This window comes from Geotrypetes seraphini, chromosome 8 (assembly GCF_902459505.1).
Source record: "Geotrypetes seraphini chromosome 8, aGeoSer1.1, whole genome shotgun sequence".
Classification (NCBI taxonomy): Eukaryota; Metazoa; Chordata; class Amphibia; order Gymnophiona; family Dermophiidae; genus Geotrypetes; species Geotrypetes seraphini.
The window spans coordinates 116,949,982-116,972,931 of NC_047091.1; the positions used below are offsets into that span (position 1 = coordinate 116,949,982).

At 43.9% G+C, this 22,950-nt stretch overlaps 2 protein-coding genes across 8 annotated transcripts in view; one reads left to right on the forward strand and one right to left on the reverse strand.

The window, feature by feature from the left end:
• Positions 1 to 11,653, forward strand: part of TMEM221 (transmembrane protein 221) — a 25,945-nt gene extending 14,292 nt beyond the window's left edge. Inside the window, exons 2-3 of one of the 2 annotated variants that reach the window (XM_033954438.1) lie at positions 4,165 to 4,250; positions 8,859 to 11,653. In XM_033954438.1, the coding sequence (XP_033810329.1) occupies positions 4,165 to 4,250; positions 8,859 to 9,391 (619 nt within the window). In that variant the 3' untranslated portion in view covers positions 9,392 to 11,653. The remainder of the gene's footprint in view (positions 1 to 4,164; positions 4,251 to 8,858) is intronic. The other variant, XM_033954439.1, reaches the window with a different exon arrangement.
• Positions 6,590 to 22,877, reverse strand: BORCS8 (BLOC-1 related complex subunit 8). Of its 6 annotated transcripts, none has more exons than XM_033954447.1 (6): positions 22,855 to 22,877; positions 19,858 to 19,970; positions 18,508 to 18,572; positions 13,501 to 13,608; positions 11,250 to 11,332; positions 6,590 to 8,452 (listed from the first exon to the last, which is right to left on the reverse strand). In XM_033954447.1, the coding sequence occupies exons 2-5, from the start codon at positions 19,945 to 19,947 to the stop codon at positions 11,290 to 11,292; spliced, it is 306 nt and encodes a 101-aa protein (XP_033810338.1). In that variant the 5' UTR covers positions 19,948 to 19,970; positions 22,855 to 22,877; the 3' UTR covers positions 6,590 to 8,452; positions 11,250 to 11,289. The 6 variants fall into 6 exon arrangements, with proteins under 6 accessions (XP_033810338.1, XP_033810339.1, XP_033810334.1 ...); XM_033954448.1 differs by lacking the exon at positions 22,855 to 22,877 and adding an exon at positions 21,794 to 22,080 and having other exon boundaries at positions 19,858 to 19,899; XM_033954443.1 differs by lacking the exon at positions 22,855 to 22,877 and adding an exon at positions 21,784 to 22,072 and having other exon boundaries at positions 19,858 to 19,990.
• Between the last annotated feature and the right edge of the window lie 73 nt (positions 22,878 to 22,950).

Genomic DNA, 22,950 nt, shown 5'->3' on the forward strand with positions numbered 1-22,950 from the left:
CTTTCCGGCAAGGGATAGCGGTTCACCCACCTCTCCCCGCTCCCGATCAGTGCAGTTCTCATTACCCCCTCCACCACGACCTGCGTTCCTTAGCCCTGACCGCATGGATGATGAGAGGATGAACTTACCACAAGACGTGGAGCACACTCTTATGGCAGCCAGAAGACCTTCAACCAGAAAACGCTATGGGTTGAAAGAGAGAAGGTTCCGCTACCAGTGCACAGACACGCAGCGAGACCCCTACAACTGCCCCATACCGGGCATCCTGCAGTACATACTGAGCTTATCTCAGGGGGACCTAAAACCCACTTTCATCAAGGTCCACCTAAGTGCAATCACAGCATACCACGCTGGCCTAGACAGCAAACCAGTGTCGAGGCATCCAGTAATCACAAAATTTCATGAAGGGACACCACCGCCCGGATGGGACCTCTACTTGGTGCCGCATCTTCTCACCTCGACCCCTTCAAACCTTTGGGGGAGGCAGATCCCGTATTCCTGGCTGGGAAAACCCTGACCATCGTGTCTACCTTCACACTCCCTCATGAGAACAGGGTGGTACCCAGAACCCACCCCCGATTCTTGCCGAAGGTGGCTTCAGCGCGCCTCCCGGCACTCTACATCTCCCCACAGGGAGGCACACTGCCTCCTCAGCAACACCTCTTGGACTGTGTGCGGGCCCTGACTATGCAGCAGATTAGACAAGCCTCAATTGTTCGTCTCCTACGACCAAAACAGACCAGGTCTTCTGGCCACCAAACGCAGGCGCGCGCGCTGGATATAAGAGTGCATCCCCTTCACCTATAGAAAAGCGCAGCATCAACCGCAGGTGGGAGCCAACGCCCACCAGCGCAGAACCATAGCCAACACAACGGCACATCTGCACCACAGACCAATAGGGGACATCTGCGATGCAGCCACGTGGTCCTCCATGCACACCTTCACCAAGCACAGGTTCCCTCCCGGGAGGGACAGCAACCACTAGCACAGCTTCGACAAACACTGTTCAAGTAGGGTGTTATAGATATTGATTAAGTAGGTCTTCCAGCACTCCTTCCTAGACTGAATGTGGAATAGGCAAGTATGAATTCTCACATGCAAGTACGATTTGTCACTGTTGACCAGTTGGTTTCTCACTGTTCATTGATTGTCATTGACCAATTTCACTGTTCTGTGAGTTAAGTAGGTCTTCCAGAAATCCTGTCTAGTCTGAAGGTGGAATAGGCAAGTATGAATTCTCATATGCAAGTACGAATTGTCACTACTGACCAGTTATAAATTGTCACCGTTGACCAGTTGGTTTTCTCACTGTTCATTGATTGTCATTGACCAGTTTTCGCTGTTCTGTGAGTTAAGTAGGTCTTCCAGCACTCCTGTCTAGTCTGAATGTGGAATAGGCAAGTATGAATTCTCATATGCAAGTACGAATTGTCACTGTTGACCAGTTACGAATTGTCACTGTTGACTAGTTGGTTTTCTCACTGTTCATTGATTGTCATTGACCAGTTTCGCTGTTCTGTGAGTTAAGTAGGTCTTCCAGCACTCCTGTCTAGACTGAATGTGGAATAGGCAAGTATGAATTCTCACAGGCAAGTACGAATTGTCACTTTTGACCAGTTGGTTTCTCACTGTCCATTGATTGTCATTGACCAGTTCACTGTTCTGTGAGTATTATTGCTCAGTTAACACAGCACTTTATCTAAAACCTTGTTTCCACAACTTTACCTGCTTTGCCTGATTACCCTGCCCGGCTCGGCCTCCACAGCCAGGCGAGGGATGCACAAAGCGCTAAGGCGCAGGTCCAGTCGGTACATCCCTCGGCTAGGGAGTCACCCATATGTTTCTGACTCATCCTGCTTGTCCTAGGAGAAAGTGTAGTTACTTACCTGTAACGTAGGTTCTCCGTGGACAGCAGGATAGTCAGCCACACAACCCACCCGCCTCCCCATACGGCCGACCCGGCCACAGCTAGGAACATCCTGGGGATTAGGGGGAAGCAGGGGAAAATGGGTAGGGCTCGGGCATGCCCAGTGGGGCCCGGGCACTGCACGTGCTCAGAGAAAAAAAAAAAAAAAAATCTCTCTGAGCTATTGGAGAGCTTATCCGCAAATTGGGAGGTGTTGGGACAACACCCATATGTGGCTGACTATCCTGCTGTCCACGGAGAACCTACGTTACAGGTAAGTAACTACACTTTTTGAAACCACAATTGTTATATGTAATCAAAAAGTTGAGGTGCAAATCATTTGCATACAAACTCACGAACTCAATCCCTCACTGAGAGATTGAGTAGGTGAAGAGCGCAGACAGCAGTGACAGAAGCAGCCTCCTGTCACTGCTGTCAGGGCTTCTGCTTTTTTTTAATGGGATAGATGTTCTGCAAGACTTAAATGCACACCATCTGTCCCATTAAAAAAGCAGACCATCACCCACCCGCCCTCTCCCCCCAAAAAACTGGCAGGAGGGATGCCCACTCCCTCCTGCCTGCAAATACCTCCCCCCCTTCACCCAATAAACCAGCAGGAGAGATGCCCACTCCCTCCTGACATTGGGCCTCCCCGTCAGCCCCCTCCCCCATACCTTTACGTCAGGAGCAGGAGGGGTGCCCAGTCAGATCCTCCTGCTCCTCCAGCCTCCTCCTGCGCAATGCAGGACTTAGGCCCTTCCTCAATGTATCATGTGATACACGGGGAGGTGCTTAAGGCCCTGATTGGCTCAGGCATCTCGGGCTCCTCCCTTGGGAGGGGCCTGAGGCATTATCAGGGACTTCCTTAGGGAGGAGCCTAAGGAAGTCCATGATTGGCCAAAACAATGGCCAATCAGGGACTTCCTTAGGCTCCTCCGTAGGGAAGTCCCTAATTGGCTCAGGCTCTTCCCTGAGGCACCTGAGCCAATCAGGACCTTAGGCACTTCACCATGCACAGAAGGCTGGATGAGCAGGAGAGTCTGACTGGGCACCCCTCCTGCTCCCAATGTAAAGGTATGGGAGGAAGGGGCCATCGGGGGGGGGGATGCCCGATGGCAGTGGGCATCCCTCCTGCCAGGTTTTTTTCAGGGGGGAAAGTATTTCCGGGCAGGGAGTGGGCATTCCACCTGCCATATTTTTTTGGTTCGGGTGGGTCATCGCAATTGTCGGGAGAGGGGGGGGGGCGTGTGATTGTCGGCAGGTTGTCACGGAGGGCTGTCAGTGGCGGTGAGGGATTTTTTCATTTGGGGAGGGAACAGATATTTTGCGTGTGTAATACATGCAAAATATCAGTGCCTTAAAAAAACCTGGCAGACCTGTCGGTAACACAGTTACCGACAGGTCCATAGCAGTTGGGTTTTAGGATCTTAAAACCCGATGCAAAATAGCCAAGCAAATGTTAGTGAATCAATCACTTGGCTATTTTGCATGGGGTTTTACAAATTTGCATGGCCAGATCGGAAAATGAGTGATTGAGGTGAAAAACACACGGTGGGCTGTTTTGTGAATTGGGCTGGTAAGCAGCGATCATCACTAAATCTGTGAAAACATGTTTAGCGAAGATCGCTGACTTTAGTGAATCAGGGCCCTTTTGCTCAGTAGTAGGACTGGCCCTGCTTTCAGGCACAGAGCCTCTCTCTCATCTGAGAACTGCAGTCAGAGCATTTGATATCAATGTCCAAGCAAAGTAAGGACTATCGTACAAGTGTACCTAGCTGTTGTGTACATGGCACTGAGATTGTTTTATCCAAACAGTAAAGATTATATAATATTCATACAGTCAAATATATGAGAGAAACAGCTGAAGAAAGGGAGAAGGTACGAGAGAAAAAAGGTCAAGCTCTACAATGAGAACACCGATTCAGATGAAGGCAACACTGGATTTCTCAAAGCTGCAGTGCAGTGGTACAGTCACTGTTTTGAACTCCAAACAAGAGGTGCCCATCTATATTTGCTGTAAGAGACAATCTTCAAGTGCTCAGATAACTGTGGTCTAGTCACAGTCACACTAGCTGCTGTCTTCTTAGGAAAGACAATTAAAACCAAACACATTAAGAGAAAGCATAATTGCAACTGCTGTGAAGGAGGGCAATGTGTTAACTTTATCCCTCAGTATCAGTGAAGATTCAAACTTAGCTAACAATATTGCTTGGTTTTCTCCTTAAAAACACCCATCATTCCTCTTGCTTATTTTCCAGAGCTGACTGGTTCTTACTGGACAGCCGGATCATCCGTCATGCTGCTATTGGCCTGTTCTGTTTCGGAGTTGCCGTATATTTAGCAGGTAGAGTTTGTTTCTTACACACGTTACAATGGTGAAATTAACGACAGAGGAATGTAGAGGTGAAGCAGGGACACCTTTCACACAGAAAGAATCTTAGAGTCAGCTCCAAAGACACAGAAAAACAGGTCACTATAGTATTTTGATTCCCCAACGTGGTAAAAAAATGGCTGCTGTTGAACAAGTGACTCCCCCCATCCACCTAGACTACTCAAAAAGGTCATGGCACTTAGTTGGTTCCAATGAATACAAAGTGGGCCATAAAGTCCAACCTTTTCAAAATGGTCTAATACACTAGCCCAGGGATAGGCAGTCCAGTCCTCGAGAGCCGGAGCCAGGTCAGGTTTTCAGGATATCCACAATAAATATGCATGAGATAGATTTGTATCTCAAAGGAGGCAGTGCATGCAAATCCATCTCATACATATTCATTGTGGATATCCTGAAAACCTGACCTGGCTCCAGCTCTCGAGGACCAGAATTGCCTACCCCTGCACTAGTCCAAAGATGGTGAAAACACAAAATGTACCTGCAGCACAGTGAGAAAAACTTACTTTCTGAGCCAAAAATAGTGATGAGCTTAGAGCCCTAGAATCTCCGTAGTCCCCAGCAATTCAAAATTCAGAAGAGGACAGGATAAACACAGAGGATTCCTGGTTATAAAGAGCGAAAGGGAGCCTAAAAGAGTTGGAAATGGAGTCAGACTAACTAGGAGAAACAGCCTAGTGGTTAGAAGTAGAACCTCTGCTTCAGTACCCTAAGGCTGTGGGTTCAATCGCCATGATACTCCTTGTGACCCTGGGCAAGTCAATTACATTGCCCCATGTACCATGTTAGACTGTGAGCCCACTGGGACAGATTGGAAAAAATACCTAGAATATAAATCACTTTGAACAGAAGTGGTATATAAGAAATGTAAATAAATAAATAGGCAGATGCCAAGTTTTTTTATGTGCTGTCCATTTCAGTCTCCCCTCAAACATACCCAATTGGGTTTATATGATGTTTAGTGATAGAACCAGGCCACTTCCTCTGGAAAAATGTTTTAGAGACTTCTTATTCGCCCCTTTGCTGCTGTTTATTTATGGTTCAAAAGCTTCCCTAAAATCCAGATAATCATTCTGCTCAAGCCCTTGATTTCATTTTCTAGTCACCCAATCAATTTCCCTCTGGCAATACCATGGTGCTTCAGATCTTACAATCCACTGGCTTGTAGAACATCATTTGCAGAAATAATGTTTGTTGTTTTTCCAACTTCTCTGTTATCACTTTTAAAGAGAGACATGGCACCTACCGTGTTTCCCTGAAAATAAGCCCTAGCATGATTGTGGGGGTAGGTCTTAATAGCCCTACACCTGAAAATAAGCCCTAGTCGCCAGCAGCAGCAGTGCTTCCCCCTCCGACCCATCTCTCCCTCCCATCTGAACTACGAGACAGAAATAAATACCTTATAACAAACCGGCAGCATCGGCAGCAATCTAGACAGGCTGCTTTGCGGCCGAGGAACGGCCCAGACCACAAAGCAGCCTGTCTAGATTGCTGCCGACACTGTCGGTTTGTTGTAATGTATTTCTTTCTGTCTCATGGTTCAGATGGGAGGGAGAGATGGGTCGGAGGGGTGAGGTGGGGGGGGGCACACAGCAGCAGCGGGGGAGATGGAAGGGAGGGACAAAAGCTGCAAGGGTTCTGCTGCACAAGGGATGGAAGAGGGATAGAAAGATACTGCACAAGGGGATGGATGAGAGGGGAGGAAAGATGCTGCACATGTGGGGGAGAGAAAGAAAATAGGAAGAATTGGGGTGGAGGAGAGGGAGAGATGATCATTTTACATTAAAAAAATAAGACATCCCCAAAATAATAATAATCTTGTATACCGCCCAACTATGAGTTCCAGGCGGTTAACAATCAAGAAGGACTGTACAATCAGTAAAAACTTACATGTAAACAAGTTAAGACAATAATCATGATACAAACTTATCAAACAAATGAAGACCGTTAACATGATTTCTCTAATGAACTTTTCCCATGATAAGATAATTGTAAAGAGGGAAATGGGGTGGGCTTTTCAATTTTGATTATTACATACTAAATTAATATTTAAAGAATGTACAATAAAATTGATTATGTATTATTGGTTGGGAAGGAGGGTGGGACAGGGGATTATTATATTAATGTTAAACTTGATATTAATATATGAGTTAGTCAAGTGTGTATTTAAGTTTCTATTGAGTTTATTTGTAACACTTGTTGTGACACAAAAAAATGAATAAAGATTTAAAACAAATAAGTTTTCAATAACTTTCTAAAAGCATGATATGATTGAGTTTGAGGAATCAAAGAACTTAACCAGGAATTAATTTTCCCTAACTGATAAACAAAAGTCTTATTTAAAAATATTTTATAATGAAAAGCTTTAACAGATGGAAACAAACATACAGACATTGCGAGTATTTTTATCCGACTTGTATAATTTAAATTGGGAGGATAGGTATCCTGGAGCTAAGCCAAAATAGTGCCTTTTTTGGGCCCAAAATTAATATAAAAGACAGTGTACTTTCTTCTCCAGTCCCACAGAATAACCTTTCCCCCATCGCCAAAAATCGATTTTGCATGTCTCTCAGGGTCCTAATTTCATGTTTGCTAACTTCACACAGGTTCAAGCATCTCTCCTCCTTCCACCCCCTTTTGTATTGGTTTAGGATGTCTGCCTTTTCTTTATCCTCTGCATATTTTGCCTTGGTTCCTTCTCCAACTACACTGGCAGCAATTCACAAACTATTTGCTGGGGATTTTTGGTTTAATTCTTTGTCACCAAGGCAACTCACTACAATTCTCCACTAAGCTACCACTTCACAGGGTCCTAGAGAGGGGGGTGAACCCATGGACAGCAGGATTTCTGTTATAATGGTTCAGGAACTCACTAATACATAGAAACCAGAAATTATCTTTTTTTTTTTTATTATTACTTACAAAATCCATACAAAAGTGAGAGGACAGTTTAATGACTGTTAATTCTAAGGTCATGCAAAAAATGAGCAGGTGTCCCTTAAATAGCTGTAATATAATCATCAAAAATCAAATTACTGTCTTCTAATTAAATGATAATATTATATTGGCTCTTATATCCGAAATTGTTGAGTACAGGCTATTTGCTGCATAAGATTTATGAACGATTTGCATCTGTTTTGAATCTTCTGCTCACTCTTAACATACAAGAATGAAAGAACATTAAAGTTTCACTGCTAATGGTTAATTCAAAAGCTGAATGCAAGAGGTCTCAGTACTGGAATAGCATGGGGTGTTGCAGGACAGAAGTGAGTGAGGTGCTGCAGGGCATGAGTGAGTGAGGTGCACTGGCAGAGCTGTGTGTGTGAGGATCTTGGTACTGGAAAACCAGGGGTGCTGCAGGGCAGGAGCAAGTGGTGCAAGGCAAAGCCACTATTTGCACAAATCTAGTTACTTTTTTACCTTGACCGAAAGCAATGCTTGTCTACGGCATCCAGAAAGAGCTGAAAATATAATAATGTCATTCAAGGATCTTATGAGGTATTAGCCAAAGTCCAGAAAATTCTTTCACAGTGAAAATTTTGCAAAGAAAGATTCTTGAAACTAGTCATAGTAGCTACCTTTACTTCTGTAATTCCAAAGTTATGTTTAAAGATTGGCAAAGACCCATGCAGCAGTCATCAGCGTCTGCACAAAAATTGCTAACTTACTGCATCTGTGAACCCAGCAGTAAATAAGTCTCTGTGAAAGCTCTTAAGAAGGCCCCAGCCATTTATAACCAAGTCTGCCTGCTATGGCAGGGGTAGGTTTGGGTTTTAGATTTTTAAGCAATTCAAGAATACTGAACTACGTTTAGGAAAAGGTATTTCCAAACCCTACCCCAAGATAAATTTTTGAAAACATAAGCCATATAAAAGAATATGAGGGGCTGCATTTTGTACTTAGGGAAAACTGTAAGAACCCAATTGCATATGAGTCTTGGGACTTCCCAGCAGGAGAAGCATAAATCCTCAATGACTCAGAAAGCAGTTCTGCTCATGAATATGTCAAATTCAAATGTCAACATTTCCATGGCTTTTCTTAAGATTCTGGCATATGAGAATTAAGCAGTAACTGCATATCTTCTCCTGGTCTGTGACATGATTCCCAGCAGTAGAACTCGGCAACTTTCTCTTTTTCACTGAATGCACCGTCCAGTGCTGCAAGAGAAGAAAAGTATATAAATGAATCTTTTTACTGGTATATTGATGATAGGATATAAAAGAATGAGTAGCAGTATCCTTTCCCCTACAACAGAAAATACATTTCAGATGTTCTTATATGGAAGCATCAAAATCTTCAGTGCTGAAAGATTTCCAGCTCACATGTGCTCAGTATATTAGTAAAACTACTTTCTTATGCCAGGAAAAAAGATCACATTTAACCACTGTAGTCCCTTTCATGACATCATCACAGCTGATGACATCATGAGCAGAAGGTCCAAAGTAGGTTTCTAATTCCTTTGTACATCCTTCTGCTTAGTGGAAAGGTTTGAAAATGAAAAGTTGAAAATTATTGCATGGTGAATGTTTACTAATGCTTATTTTCTCCCCTTTTCTCCCACAGCATTATCTATATATATGTTGGTGCTGTTTGACATGGAAGCAGGGATAACGTGCGCCTGTATCTTCTCTTCAGGAATCCTGGTTCTTCTGATCTCTGTCACTCACTCCCTCCTCAAGGCCTCTCAAGCTACAAGTCGGACCAGAGCTGTGCTTACCAATACCATGTTTGAAAATGACTCTGCCCATGGAGGGGATGCACCGGTCAACGACCTCAACAACTGCAAAGAGATGCCCAGGCCAAAGCCTCGGCCCGAGATCCACAGGGAGTTCTCCTACCCCCCGTACGTTGAGCAGCAAAAACAGTCCCTCTCTCCAGTGCTCAGCAATTTAACAGCAACAACGAGACGTGGTACCGGAGCAAAGACAACAACAGATAATGAGAACATTGATGTCCCGAGAATACACAGGACCCTGTCTGCAGAGTCAGCCTTCTTCCAGTCACATTGCAAACCCTGGAATGGAGTCAACCAAGAGATGCGAAATATTTTGGCACAGAAACCAGGAGGCGCTGGAAAAGACTCAACTTTGGTATAATCTATGGTAAACTACCTTCTTGTAACTGTGAAAGGTGGTATAATAAAAATGGAAATAAACATAATTCTGGATGGGGGGGAGGGTTTGTTTCCTCAAGCAATGCCCAATGTGTTTCCAAGATATTTGGTGCTATCTGTCCCTTCTCCTCTTGTTCCTTGGAAGTACTGTAGTTATAGAATGGGAAGCCTCCTGTTGGCAAGCAATGTTTAAATGCAAGTGGACAATCAAGAATCAGGTACTTTGATTCCCACCTCATCCCTGTGATGCTCTGCTATACAGAATGTGCAACAGGCAGGAAGTATGCAGATAAATAAGGCTGCCTGCAGGACATCTGGGAGATGAAGGGTTTTTTTTTGGGGGGAGCCTGATGCTCCTTCCCCACACCTTCACTCACAGAACCCAGGGAATTTTTTTTACTTATTTATACATTGCTGAAAAACACCGTTAGTTGAATCAGTACCGCAAAGTCCTGTGCTGGAGACCATGTAGTCTGGCTTACTTCACAACTTCCAAGCACTTCAGTATGCATCCCATATAGTGACCATCACTGTACCCCAGGGCCTATAAACGCTGCCTTCATGGCATCCCTCACTCCAAACAACAAAGGTAAAGTCTCAACTTGAGAATGAACAGGGGACCTCTCGAGTGGCAGTGATCAGGCCCAGTTGGGAGTGTTTAAAGCCCTGCTCAGCTCCTGCTAGAAGCAAACTGTTCAATAAGTGCTGTTTGTCCTTCTGTCACATCTCTTTGTATAGTTTTCAAGATACCTTTAACTTGTAATGAGAGAGTACACAGATTGAAACAATCTTGCAAGATGGACAATAGCTGAATTAAGGAAGGGGGTCAAAAAACAAACAAGCATAGCTAGGCAAGTGTTAGTGTGAGCAAGGAAAAGAGGCATTTCAATGCAGGGGTCCTATAATAATCAGATGGCCATCTAGGCATATCATCTTTTCACCCTCCCTCTTCACAAAAGAGATAATGTAATAAAAGGATGCCCATGTTGAGGGTAATACAGGTGCTTATATAAAACAGGCTCCCAACCGTACATAAATGCCCAAACACAAATTTACACCTGATCCACAGAAGATGCAAATGTATGTGTGTGTGTGTGAATGTGCAAATTTTGAGCAGTATATAACTCTGCCCCAAACAGGGCTGTGGAGTTGGAAGCAATTTTGGATGGAACTGGAGTTGGTAAAAAAAACATCCCAACTCCAGCTTCAGAATAAAACCTTATAACATTTTACTGTATGGGAAATATATAATTTTGTCCTGGATCTAAAGAATGCTTATGCACCAATACTTTAGATCAAAAAAAAAAAAAAAAAATGTAAAGCCTAATATCAGTAGTTCAGATCGGACAGTGAAAACAGAGGATTCGGAGTCAGAGGTTTGTTGTGCCGACACTACAGCCCTAGCCCCCAACATTATCTACTCTCTGCCCGCAGGATTGCCTTCATGCATAAGTCTATCTGCATAAACAGCCATGCAGTTTGACAAAAGGTCTTTTCCATGCATAAACCTGGCTACTATATCTTTCCTGGCAAAAGCCAATAATAAAAGCAAGATTGAACTAGACACTAGAATTTAACTTTGGTGGCTACAAATGTTTAATTGAGCAGAAACAATCTATTGAATAGGCTGAAAATATCTGTAACCATCTAGAGTTATGAGCATCTGCCCTCTCCTTGGGAAACCAGATGTTGATGCCTGCCTCTGTTATTCATTGCTGTAGCAGGAGTATCCCAATTTGTCTCTTTGCTGCCAGCCATGAACAACTCAAAAAGACAACAGATGCTGAGCTAAGCTTGAAGATAAGTTTTTACCTGTGCATCCAGCCAAAGCCACCACTAACCTGAAGTGTACAGACAGAGCATCAGCCATCGTGCTGGGTGTCAGGAGGAGGATGATGGGCATGGAGCCTGTGGGGCTAGTGTGCTGCAACAGACACTCATGTCACATCTCATGCATCAAATACATAACAGCAAAATCAAAACATAGGGAATAATGAACTAAGCACTTCTGAGACTCGCAGCTGTACAAGACAGTCTGTTAACTGAATATCCTCCAAGAATGCACTAGGATAAAGTTTCACGTTGTGAACCTGCATCTCTTGATTCCTCTGCCATAACCCTGGGAAGATCATATAAACCATATCCAGGCTAATCTACAAGGTCCTAGCAGCCAGTATGAATTGTGTACAGTGTTATGTACAATGAAAGCACCATGTAAATAATAAAAGTCATTGTTCTTACATTACTAAGATCATAAGCACTGTTGATTCCACATATCACTTGGACCAGATCTTAGCACAAATGTTAACTTGTGTTAAAGACACACTGAGACTAGTGGCATAGCGAGGGTAGGAGGCTTCCGGGGTGGTGTGTCCCCCCCACCCGGATCCTTCCACACACCTATGCCACACTTGCACCCTCCCTTCCCATCCTCGTACCTGTTTAAATCTTCGCCAGCTCAAGCAGCTTCTCTGGCCTGTTGCTTGCGCTGGCTTTCCCTCTGATGTCACTTCCTGGCCCTACGACCCAGAAATTATTTTAGAGAGAGCCAGGCCGGTGCGAGCAGCAGGCTAGAGTAGTTGCTCATGGTGGTGAAGATTTTACAGAGGTATGGGAGGGCAGGGAAGAGAGGGCGTGAATGTGGTGTGGGGAGATGTGCTGGCACCCCCACAAAGATGGCGCCCGGGGTGGTCTGTCTCCCCTCTTACTATGCCACTGACTGGGACACCAGAGTAGCATGCTCTTAAACTGAGTTAGAGACATTCCAATCCACTTTGGCTTTGTTGTTCCAAATTCTGTCCAAAGCATAAAAAATACTACTACTACTAATTTAAAAAAAAAAAAAAAGAAAGAAAGACATACAAGGAATCACCAGTGGTCTGAGGGCAAACTTTTAAAGGTCAAAAGTTGGTATTATCATAACATAAGCTACTTAGGGCTAGATTCACTTACCCCCGATTCCGTGTCCGATCTGTGCCCAATTGAATGCAGGCCGACAAATTCACAAAAGGCCTGCATGCAAATGGGGATGAACGTTGACACCCCTGCCCCACCGCACAGATCGCTAGAGAGTGAACCTGACGCCTGTGCAGACCATCTGTAGATGGTTTGTGCATGCATCTAGGAGCCATCTAAGCCGCAATTTGGGTTTTTTGTTTTTGTTTTACTAACCCAGCGAGCCCATGGTTTTAACCCGCGGGTTAAAACCACGGGCTTGCAGTGTGGGGAAGGGCAGGAGAGATTCGGGGTGGCAAGCAGGAGAGATTCGGGGCAGAGCAGGGTGGCGATTCGGGGCGGCAGGCAGAAGAGATTGGAGCAGAGAGATAAATATTCGGGGTAGCAAAGAGCAGGGTGGCAATGGAACTGGAGAGTCGGAAAGGACGTTTGCGACTGGTCCCCAGCAGTTGCTTCTTGTGTTGATCAGCCAGCCCAGTCGGTTTGCTAGATTTCTTTAGTGAATCGGGTCCCTGCCTACTTTGCATGCCATTCCCCTCAATTGCATGCGCGGATCAGAATTGGATCGGCAGAGAGTAAGTGAATCGGGCTGGAGTAAAATTGGGTCACATACCAATCAGTACGCTTAGTGAATCTAGCCCTTAGTAGACAAGCTGTGTTTGGATATTTGCATATCTGAAAGATATGAAACTAAGACATACAGCAAACTCCTTATTCAGTTAGAATAGTATATTTTGAGGTTTATATTCTCACAAGCAAAGTGTGAGAAATTACCTTGGTACAGGCTCATCTCCAGCATGCACACACACATCAGCTGCTTATTGTGCCAGAAATACATTGCAGGACCTTGAGGCCCAGAACTGAGTAGCTCTGCTGTACAGCTTCTTTTGTGGGGACAGTTACTGCTATGGAGAAGAGTTTTAGGATAGGGGCAAACTAAGTCTACAATTCAACTGGGATTCATTTAAAAGTGTATTTTTAATCTCAGCATGAATTCAGCTGTTTCATTTCAGTAAAATTCATGTGCAGGGTCACCGTGCAGGACAATACATAGCACGGTCAGCTCAGATTTTGTTAAAAGAAGTCTCAAATGATGGAAGCCTAGCTGGTAGTTCTAGGTCAATTCCCCAAGCTTACCTGCGCCCTGGTGCTGAGCCCATCTGCTCCTTGGTGCTAATGGTCTGTCTAAGTAGTCCTTCGATGCTCTTGAAATACTCTCTGCTGTAGGTCATGCTTCGGATGGCGCTGGTATGAAGAGGTAGAGAAGAAATGAAGCTACACATCAAGACTGCCTTTTCATTAATAGTCACCTCTCTAATAGTACTTTGCAAATACTATATCAAATCCAGAAGATAATCTATTAACACAAACACATCTTGCAACAAAGGATGTTCACTTTCTTCCCATCAGGGTCTGCCCAAGGGTACCGAATGTTCTAGGCAAACCATCACCCAAATATCCAGTATTTCTCTCCTTACCCTCTACCCCAAGGTGTCCTGCATCTGCATTTGCCTTGCCCCTAATAAGGTGTTCAGTAACTCCAGTCTCTTCCTTTCCCTGCCTCCACATTAGAAAATGACATGGGGACAAGCTTCATCCCTGTCCCCGCAGTGTTACGAAGCATTATAAATTACTGAGTACTGGTCAACCAAATGCACTCTCTGAGGACTGGTTCAAGCAAGCTGATGAGATTTTACTATATTGGTTAGAGGGATACCCATCTGCTCATAACATAATTATTATGATTTTAATCCATGGATGAATATGTCATCAACAGTTTCAGGATTCAGTCTAGTTCTTCTTCCACAGTCCTTCCCCCAGTTGCAGTGCCAACAAATGCATACATGCCAATGATATGGGTCAACTACCACAGCTCCATTTACCTGCAGATTTTTCATTTAAAGTGTTTAAAAAAAAAAAAACACACACATGGTCAGGCATGCACCACATTAAGGGGGTCTGTTACTAAAGTTTAGTGCAAGTTATCTGTCACAGTTAATTATTGTAAACCGAGTCGAGCTTTCTTGGACTGAAGTCTCGGTATATAAAGCCAAGCATTAGATTCGATTAGATATGAGCCCTGTATAAAAATTCAAAATCTAGATATGAGCCCTGCTGCAGATAACTTGCACTAATCTTTATTTAAAGATCCCCAAAGTTTTGTTTTCAACTTAAAAAATAAAATAAAAGCAGCATGAATAAGTTTCCACTGCTATCATTACTAGTAGCACACACCATAAAACCCACAGCTGCCAAAGTTGCCCAGTTCCAGGAGGGAGGCTTTTTAGCCAGGCCTGGCTATGAACTTACATCCCAAAGCCAATAAGTTTTAATTAGCGTTTCAGGTCCAGTAATGCATCAGGATGGGGTTCTCAGAAACCCAGAACTGATAAAAAGTCTCTCTGCTGAAACTGGGTAACATGCGAGCTCTGAAAAATTGATTTTAAAATAGTTGTCCCCAGAATTACAAGTTCATATAGTCACTACATTATTCATCTAATATAATAAAACCCTAGATGCGCATGCGCACTCTTACCTGCGTGTTCCATGATCTCTGATCCATGATCAGTAGGTCTGTGGTGGCAGGAGTGCGCATGCGCGAGTCCCCAGCCTTACAGCACCTACCTACACTCGCTGGCAGGACTGGCCGCCAGCGCTGGACTCCCTGCTCTCCACAAGATCACGGTGTCGGCTCCTCTCACCAGTCGCACCGGTGTCGAAGAAGGCTTCCGACGCTAGTGGGGATCGAGAGGAGCCACCGCGACACCTTTAAACTTAAAAAAAAATTTCCCCAGTGCAGGCCAGACCGCGGGAAGGGCAGGGAAGTGCCGACAAAAAAAAAAAAAAAAAAAGACTCCAGCCGCGAGCTGCTCAACGGGTCTAGGCAGGCAGACAGGCAGCCATGCGAGGGAGGGCAAAAGAATGAAAAAAAAAAAAAAGGTAACGTGCAGGGAGAAGCTGGGCCTGCCTGCGAGGAAAGCAATAAGGGAAGGGGGCTCTTGGAGCAGGCTAGACCGCGGGAAGGGAAGGGGGAGGGACCAAAAGGAGCAGGCCACATCGTGGCAAGAGTAGGGAAGGGGGTGGGGGAAAATGCTGCTACTGCTGCACAGGGACCTGGAGGGGAAGGGAAATACCGCTGCTGCTGCACAGGGAAGTGGGGGGGGGAGAGGGAATGTTGTTGCTGCTGCACAGGGAAATGCAGGGAAAAAATGACAGACAGACAGCAGGAGGGAGACAGAAAGAAAGGAAGAAAGACACAGGGGCAGGGAGAGAGACAGAAAGACAGAGAAAGGGGGCCAGGGAGAGAGAGACAGTGGGAGGGAGAGAGACAGAAAGAAAGAAAGACAGACAGACATATATTCTAGCACCCGTTAATGTAATGGGCTTCAAGACTAGTTTATAATAAAATCATTTGAACAAATTATTGTACTTCCCCTTGTTGGAAAACACTGCTTGTTATAACTAACACTTATCACCACAGCCCTTGAGAAGACACGATTAAGTACACTTCTCCCTTCCTATTCGCAGGGGTTAGGGGCAGAGCCGGCCCACGAATAGGGAAAAATCGCGAATAACTTTTGGACGACTCTGACCCACCCCCAGACCTTACCTGGTGGTCTAGCGGTGACGCGGGGCAGGAGCGATCTTCCTACACTCCTGCCCCATGCAGAGCCATGCTGATGAGTTCCAGTGGTCTCATGAGACTACAACAGGAACTCCCTGTTGTAGTCTCGAGAGACCATGGGAACTCTCATCATGGCTCTGCATAGGGCAAGAGTGTAGGAAGATCGCTCCTGCCCCGTGTCACCGCTAGACCACCAGGTAAAGTTCATGCTCCGATCACCCCCAAGCCACCTCCAATTGCTCCCTGCTGCCTCCAATTGCCCCCCGCCGCCTCCTTCCAAGTCCCGGGGCCATTTTTTTTCGATGCCAATGAGCAATTCTCGGGGGGGGGGGGGGGCCTGGGGAAAAAACACAGATAATCGAAACCGCAAACATCGAAACTGTGAATAGGGAGGGGGAAGTGTAACTAAAACCTTCAAAGATCTAGCAGCACTAGTTTAAGTAAGTAAGTAAGGAATGAAAAAATGAATGATAACTAGCACAAAACTGACTATGTAAAAAAACATTAAAACTAACTGAAAAATCGATACATTTCTGTCTTCATTAGATTAATCTTGCAAATAGGGGCCACATTTAATAAGGCAGGAACATTAAAATTATGTGTCACTGCACATTATTCACTGTTCTCAGCTCCTGGGAAATAGAAAGAACAATGCACCAAACATACAGTCATGTGAAAAAATTAGGACACTCCATTAAATATTCAGTTCTTTCTTAAGAAATGTTCACATATCGATTTCAAATCTTCTTTTTATTTATCTCTGGAAAAGAAAGTGATGTAATTGCAGGTAAACAAAAATTTTCCTTGATTTACTCATGAAACAAAAGATATCTACAAAAATGTGTAGTCTAAACTGAGGAATAAATTAGGACATCCTACACCCTAATAGCTAGTATTATCCTCTTTGGCTGAAATAATAGATGCTTCTTGTAGCCATCTACCAGTCTCTGACATCGGTCTGAGGAAAGTTTAGCCCACTCCTCAATGCAGAATTCTTTCAGCTGTGAAGATATACAGCCCGTTTCAAAACACCCCACAGCATCTCAATGGGATTAAGATTAGGGCTTTGACTCGGCCACTCCAGGACTCTCCATTTCTTCATTTTCAGCCAGTCCTAGGTAGATTTACTGGTATGTTTTGGGTCATTGTCATGTTACAGGGTCCAGTTCTGCTTCAGCTTTAATTTTCTTAAAAATAGTTTCACATGTTCCTCAAGCACCCTCTGATACACGGTAGGATTCTATGATGGTGAGCTGGCCAGATCCTGCTGCAGCAAAGCATCCCCAAACCAAGACACTTTCACCTCCATGCTTCTTTTCCTGGAATGCTGGTTTTGGTGTACAAACATGTCCTCTTTTCTGGTGTCCAAATAATTCAATTTTAGACTCATCTGTCCATAGAACACTATTCCAGAAGGCCTGGTGTTTATCTACATTCTCTCTGGCAAACTTCAGTCTGGCCGTGATGTTTCTCTTAGGGAACAAAGGTTTCCTCCTTGCACACCTCCCATGCAAGTTAAATTTGTGCAGTCTGTTTCTGATTGTAGAGGCATGTACTTTAACATCAACAGTAGCAAAATCCTGCTGTAGGTCCCATGATTACATTTTAGGGTTTTTGGAGACTTCTTTTAGCATGTTGTGGTCTGCTTTGGGAGGTCAACTTGCATGGACGGCCAGACCTGGGTATGTTGGCAGTTGTCTGCAAAGTCCTCCACTTATACACTATTTTCCAGACCGTGGAATGGATAATGTCAAATTCTTTAGAGATCTTTTTAAATCTCTTACCAGAAATTTTCAGCACAAAGCTCATAAATTAGACTCAATCTACACAAATAAATGGCAGGCCTAAATTTATGTCCAAACTTAAGTTCCTAACCCCTTCCTTTTCAAAGCCACACTAGCGTTTTTAGCGCCAGCCACGGCGGTAACAGCTCGGACACTCATAGGAATTCTATGAGCGTTGGAGCTGTTACTGCGGCGGCCAGCACTAAAAATGCTACTGTGGTTTTGTAAAGGAGGGGGTAAATTAAAATAAATTTTTAGTTGAAAATATATGCTCATAAGTTTGGCTGAAAATATGGCACACATTCAGGAGGAAAAACTTAACAGAAATTTAGGGAGCTTTTTATTTTAATATATTGGCCCCTTATTTAAGTATATATATATACTACCATTAACAAGGGACCCTGCTGAAATCAGAGCCTTCTTAACCAATAAATGCCAGTATAATTAGTAAAACCTAAGGTTTTGCCTTATCAGCTCAGTTATTGCTTATCATCTGTACAGGTATGATTAATTACAAGTCACAAGCAAAATTTCAAACCAATGAAATTCTAGATCATTAACGTTTTAAAACATTTGTTGTACCATAAATACCCAATAGCAGGAAAAGATATTCATCAGCTGAATCTGTGCCATGTCCCTAAGCCTTCTGCAGAAGCACAGATAGATTTTCTTCCATTACAGAATGTGTAAAGGCAGACAAGGTCTCTAAAGATCTGGGAGAAGAAAAAGCATTACCTGCAGGCATATTCCACAGTGTAGACAGCCCCCTGGCTTTGTTCCTCCCAATTCTGCATGTCTGCCTGAGAAGAAAAGCAAAGAATGCTGGATGGAACATGGTTGATACAACCTCAGTGTCTGAGATGAGCCTTTCTCACTGCTATAACAGAAATCAAGGGTCCTCCCTCACTATCTCCTGTCATCATATTCTGAAAGGGACAGCCAGATATGAGGTTTAAACCCTTTCCTGCCAAAAACCAGCTTCAAGATCCCTTTCCTAATCACGGCATAGCCATCTTGTGTCCAGTGACAGGCTCTGAAGGTTCTGCCCCTAGCCACAGAACCGTCTCTTATTTTATTTGTGAAAATTAAACAGTGCCAGCTTCTTTAATTCTAACTTCCCTAAAGACCTCCAGATTCTGTGGTTATAAGAAAGACTAAATACACAACACAAAGACTTGCAATATTTGATTATATTACACTGTACTGATGAATCACCTTCTTCAAACAAAACGCCAAAACTTATTTTATTTGCTGTAAACTAATCGAAAAGTGATCAACTGAAATTATAAATCATAAGTGGAAAAAGGCAGGAGACAAATGGTTTTAATAACACTACACCTTGGAGCTGGGATTAGAGAATGACAAGGGGACAAATTTGTCCCTGTCCCCGCAGAAACTCAATTTCCTCATCCTGCTTCCGTGAGTTTTTTTTTTGCTTTCCCTGTCCCATTCCTGTAAACTCTGCCTTAACCACACAAGCCTCAAACACTTATGATTTTAAAGTGTTTGAAGCTTGTGTATGAGGACAGACCTTGCAGGAATGAGGAAGAGACAGAAAAATAACTCATGGGAACGGGATGGGAAAATTAGTTCCTGCAGGGACGGGGAAAAATTTGTCCCTGTGTCATTATCTTTGTGTTGGTAACACTCTTTAGGGTTGAAGAAAATTTTAGCACTGACAGGAACTGAGAACATGAAGCACCCCAGTGCCTTTTACTGTCCTTAAGGGATTGGCAGAATATACCATGTACATCCCTGATGCTAAAGGCCCCAACACCCACACACTGATGTAGTGCTAATTCAGGGAGTGCCACATCACACTGAATTGTGCTAACTTAGGGAGTATAGTCAAAGACCAATCTAGTGTTGTGCTAACTTGGGGAGTGCACCAGTACCTAGAGACCCACCCAGCATTGTGCTAACTCCAGGAGTGCCCAATCGCCAGCAGAACCACCCAGTGTTGTGCCAGCTCAGGGAACCCACCATTGCACTGGATATTCTGATTGTTCAGAGAGTGTCCTATTACCCACAAACTCACCTAGTGTTGTGCTGACTTGGGGAGTGCCCCATTACCCGCAGACTCACCTTATGCTGTGCTAACTCAGGGAGGGATCTTCTCACATGCTCCTGCAATCGATACAAAGCCACTGAAGGTTCATTGGCTAGAACATACATGCTCTCTGTCAATCTGTCAGTAACTGAAAACAAAAACCACATACTTTATTACAAAGTTAGGTGCTGGACTATATGTGGGAATCCGAATACTCAGCTAACCAGAATGGAGGAAAAATATATTTTAAAAAATCAATATAATAAAAAAAATCCAAAAATCCAAAAATTAATATACCATGGGCACAGCATCAACTGGCAAGTAGCATATTGGATGAATCAACTGCCTGATCTTTCTGCCACGGTCTGTTCCACATCACTGTGCTTACAGCCATAATTACAAGTTTCCATAAATCACCCGATAGGCCACCAGCATAACTGATCTATTTCTGCTGAGCCAGTGTAAGACTGAATTCTCATTATACCCCGGGCAGAGTTGGCTCCATTATTAGGTACGAGTAGGCAGATGTCTAGAGAAGCAGCATCAAGAGGGGGGACATTAAAGAGTAGCTGCAGTCACAGATAGATGTCACTCTCTTGTGTACCTTTTCCAAAAATACTAGGACTACAGAGCATACAATGAAGCTCCTAAGTAGTAAATTTAAAACAAACCAGAGAAAATATTTCTTCATTCAATGTGTAATTAAACTATGAAATTCGTTGTCAGAGAAACTGGTAAAAGCAGTTAGCTTAGCAAGGTTTAAAGTTTAGATATTTTCCTAAAAGAAAAGTTAATATATTATTATTAAGATGGATTTGGGAAAATCCACTTCTTATTTCTAGGATAAGCAGCAAAATAAATCTGATTTACTCTTTTGGGATCTTGCCAGGTATTTGTGACCTGGATTGGCCACTTTTAGAAACAGGATACTGGGCTTGATGGTCTGTCACTGTATGACAACACTTATGTTCTTATATAAAGCAATAGTCCTTACAACCACACAAACTCAAAAGAATCACTAGCCTGTACTTTAAAACACAGAGAGGGGGAGGGGGGGGGAAAGATTTCCAACTAGCCTATTCACCCAGATAAATGTTTTTTGGAAATTGACCTTGATAGGTATATACTAAATACAGTTTGATATTGAGATAGATCTCTTCATAGAAACATTCTGGGAATCATAGCAATGAAATAAGCTCTTGATACACTGGGATTGGGTAAAAACCAGACCCCACGGACTTTGCGGATCTTAATCACATGCCCATAAAAATCTGCTCACCTCGGGTTAAAACGAGGATCTCTGTGAGGTCCGCATTTTACCCCCTCTCCCAATCACAAAGAGAAAAGAAATCAGCAAGTGCAGAAGTTAAAAACATGGCCCTCAAGAAACTAAAAATGCATGGCCTAAAAAAGAAAGCAGCCTTGGTGTGGGGGTCTCTGGGGATCCTCGTTTTGGGGGGTTTTGTTTTTTTTAATTCCCCTGGACCTCACGGATCTCGCTCACTCTACAGATCCTCGTTTTAACTCCTGCGAACGTCACGGGTCCCTGCAGACCCCATGCCACGGCTTCTTTCTTTTTATGATCATTTGGTAGACATTTGTGAGGTCTGTATACCCTCATTTGCAGGTCCGTCAGTGATAAACTGAAATTACAAACCGCAGCTGTCAAAACCGAGATAAGCAGATTTTTAAGAGCATGTTCAAGAAGGTGCCCTTGAAATTAATTGAGGGAAGGATAGAATAAAGTAAAGATTTGCCTAGAGCACTTGCACCAGCCCTGACCCCAGAAACACCAACTACAATTCTGGTTAGGAAAGCCCCAAACAGTCAGGTTTCGAAAATGTATGAATTTGAATCTCGCACTGAAGGAACAAAAAACGGGGGACATATCGGGAATCCGGTCGGTTTGACAGCTATGCTAAACCCTTACTAGTTCCGGCACAGCAGAGCCCCTCACTCACCCTTCTTCACCTTCAGTTGCATCTCCTGCTCCTCCATGATCACAGCGGGACGAGGCTGGAGTTCTGTCACCCAGGGAGACACGCCTGGTACAGCGCAATAAATGGTCCGTGTGGGAAATCCGATATCAGACACAAGGTTCCACCTACCCCGCTAACAAAATATAAGCCACGTGCCCATTTCGTAATGATCCCCTCCGCCTAGGATCTTATTCTGGGCTGCGGACTGATCTACCGTAGCTGTGCGATGACTTGTTTTTGAACCATGGCACCCGTACAAACTAGGGACACCACAGAAAGTAGATCACAAAATAAGAAAGCAGTGGCCAGTGCTGCAGCAATGGAGGAGATGCAGGCATTTCAGAGGAGGGCTACTAACAGGGCAGAGGGGAGTACAGGACAATCAAGCCATTGTGACATCACTGATGAGGTTGGCTCTTATTGGTGGGATGAGGCATTATGTCCAGCTACCTTATACTGTTATTTGTAAATTCCTGGAAATGTCCAGCTATCTTACTCTGTAATCCGCTTAGAACTGCAAGGTACAGGCGGAATAGAAGTCACTAATGTAATGTAATGTAATGTAATGTAGAAAGAGGCATTTTCCATAGAAACACTTGGTGGTCCTGTTTTGCAGGTACATTAAAGCAGATCTCATACACACCAGATACCCAGGTCCGGGCTGGAAACGTTTTTGGCCCATCAGTGTGGGAATTGTAGCCTCCGATCTCGTCGATTGAAATAAATGCTTCAGGTGCCATTGTGCATTATGATGAGGTTGTCAGAAATCCAGAACTGACCCAAAGTATCTCTGCCGGGAACTGGGTAACTTGAAAGCTCTGTACACAGGCTAGACTCCATTGATCCCAATTATAGCGCTTTATCTTGCTTTCTCAGTAACAGAAAAGCCCAGTAGAAAAGTCTTAACTACAACTTATTCCTTGCTTTGTTTCTAGGCATCAACAGGAAAATAAACTCAAGGTAAAAGTCTATATGACATTGACAAGTAATTCAGAAGGACTATAGGGAAACATTTCTTTATTGAGGGCGCCTTAAATAGTCACCACAACTAACCTTTATAGCAGCATTTGCACTATTGGGTGAGGCACAAGAGCAGCCGGTTGTGAAAGGATTGTTTATTTTGGGCAGGGAAATACCAGCATCCAATCA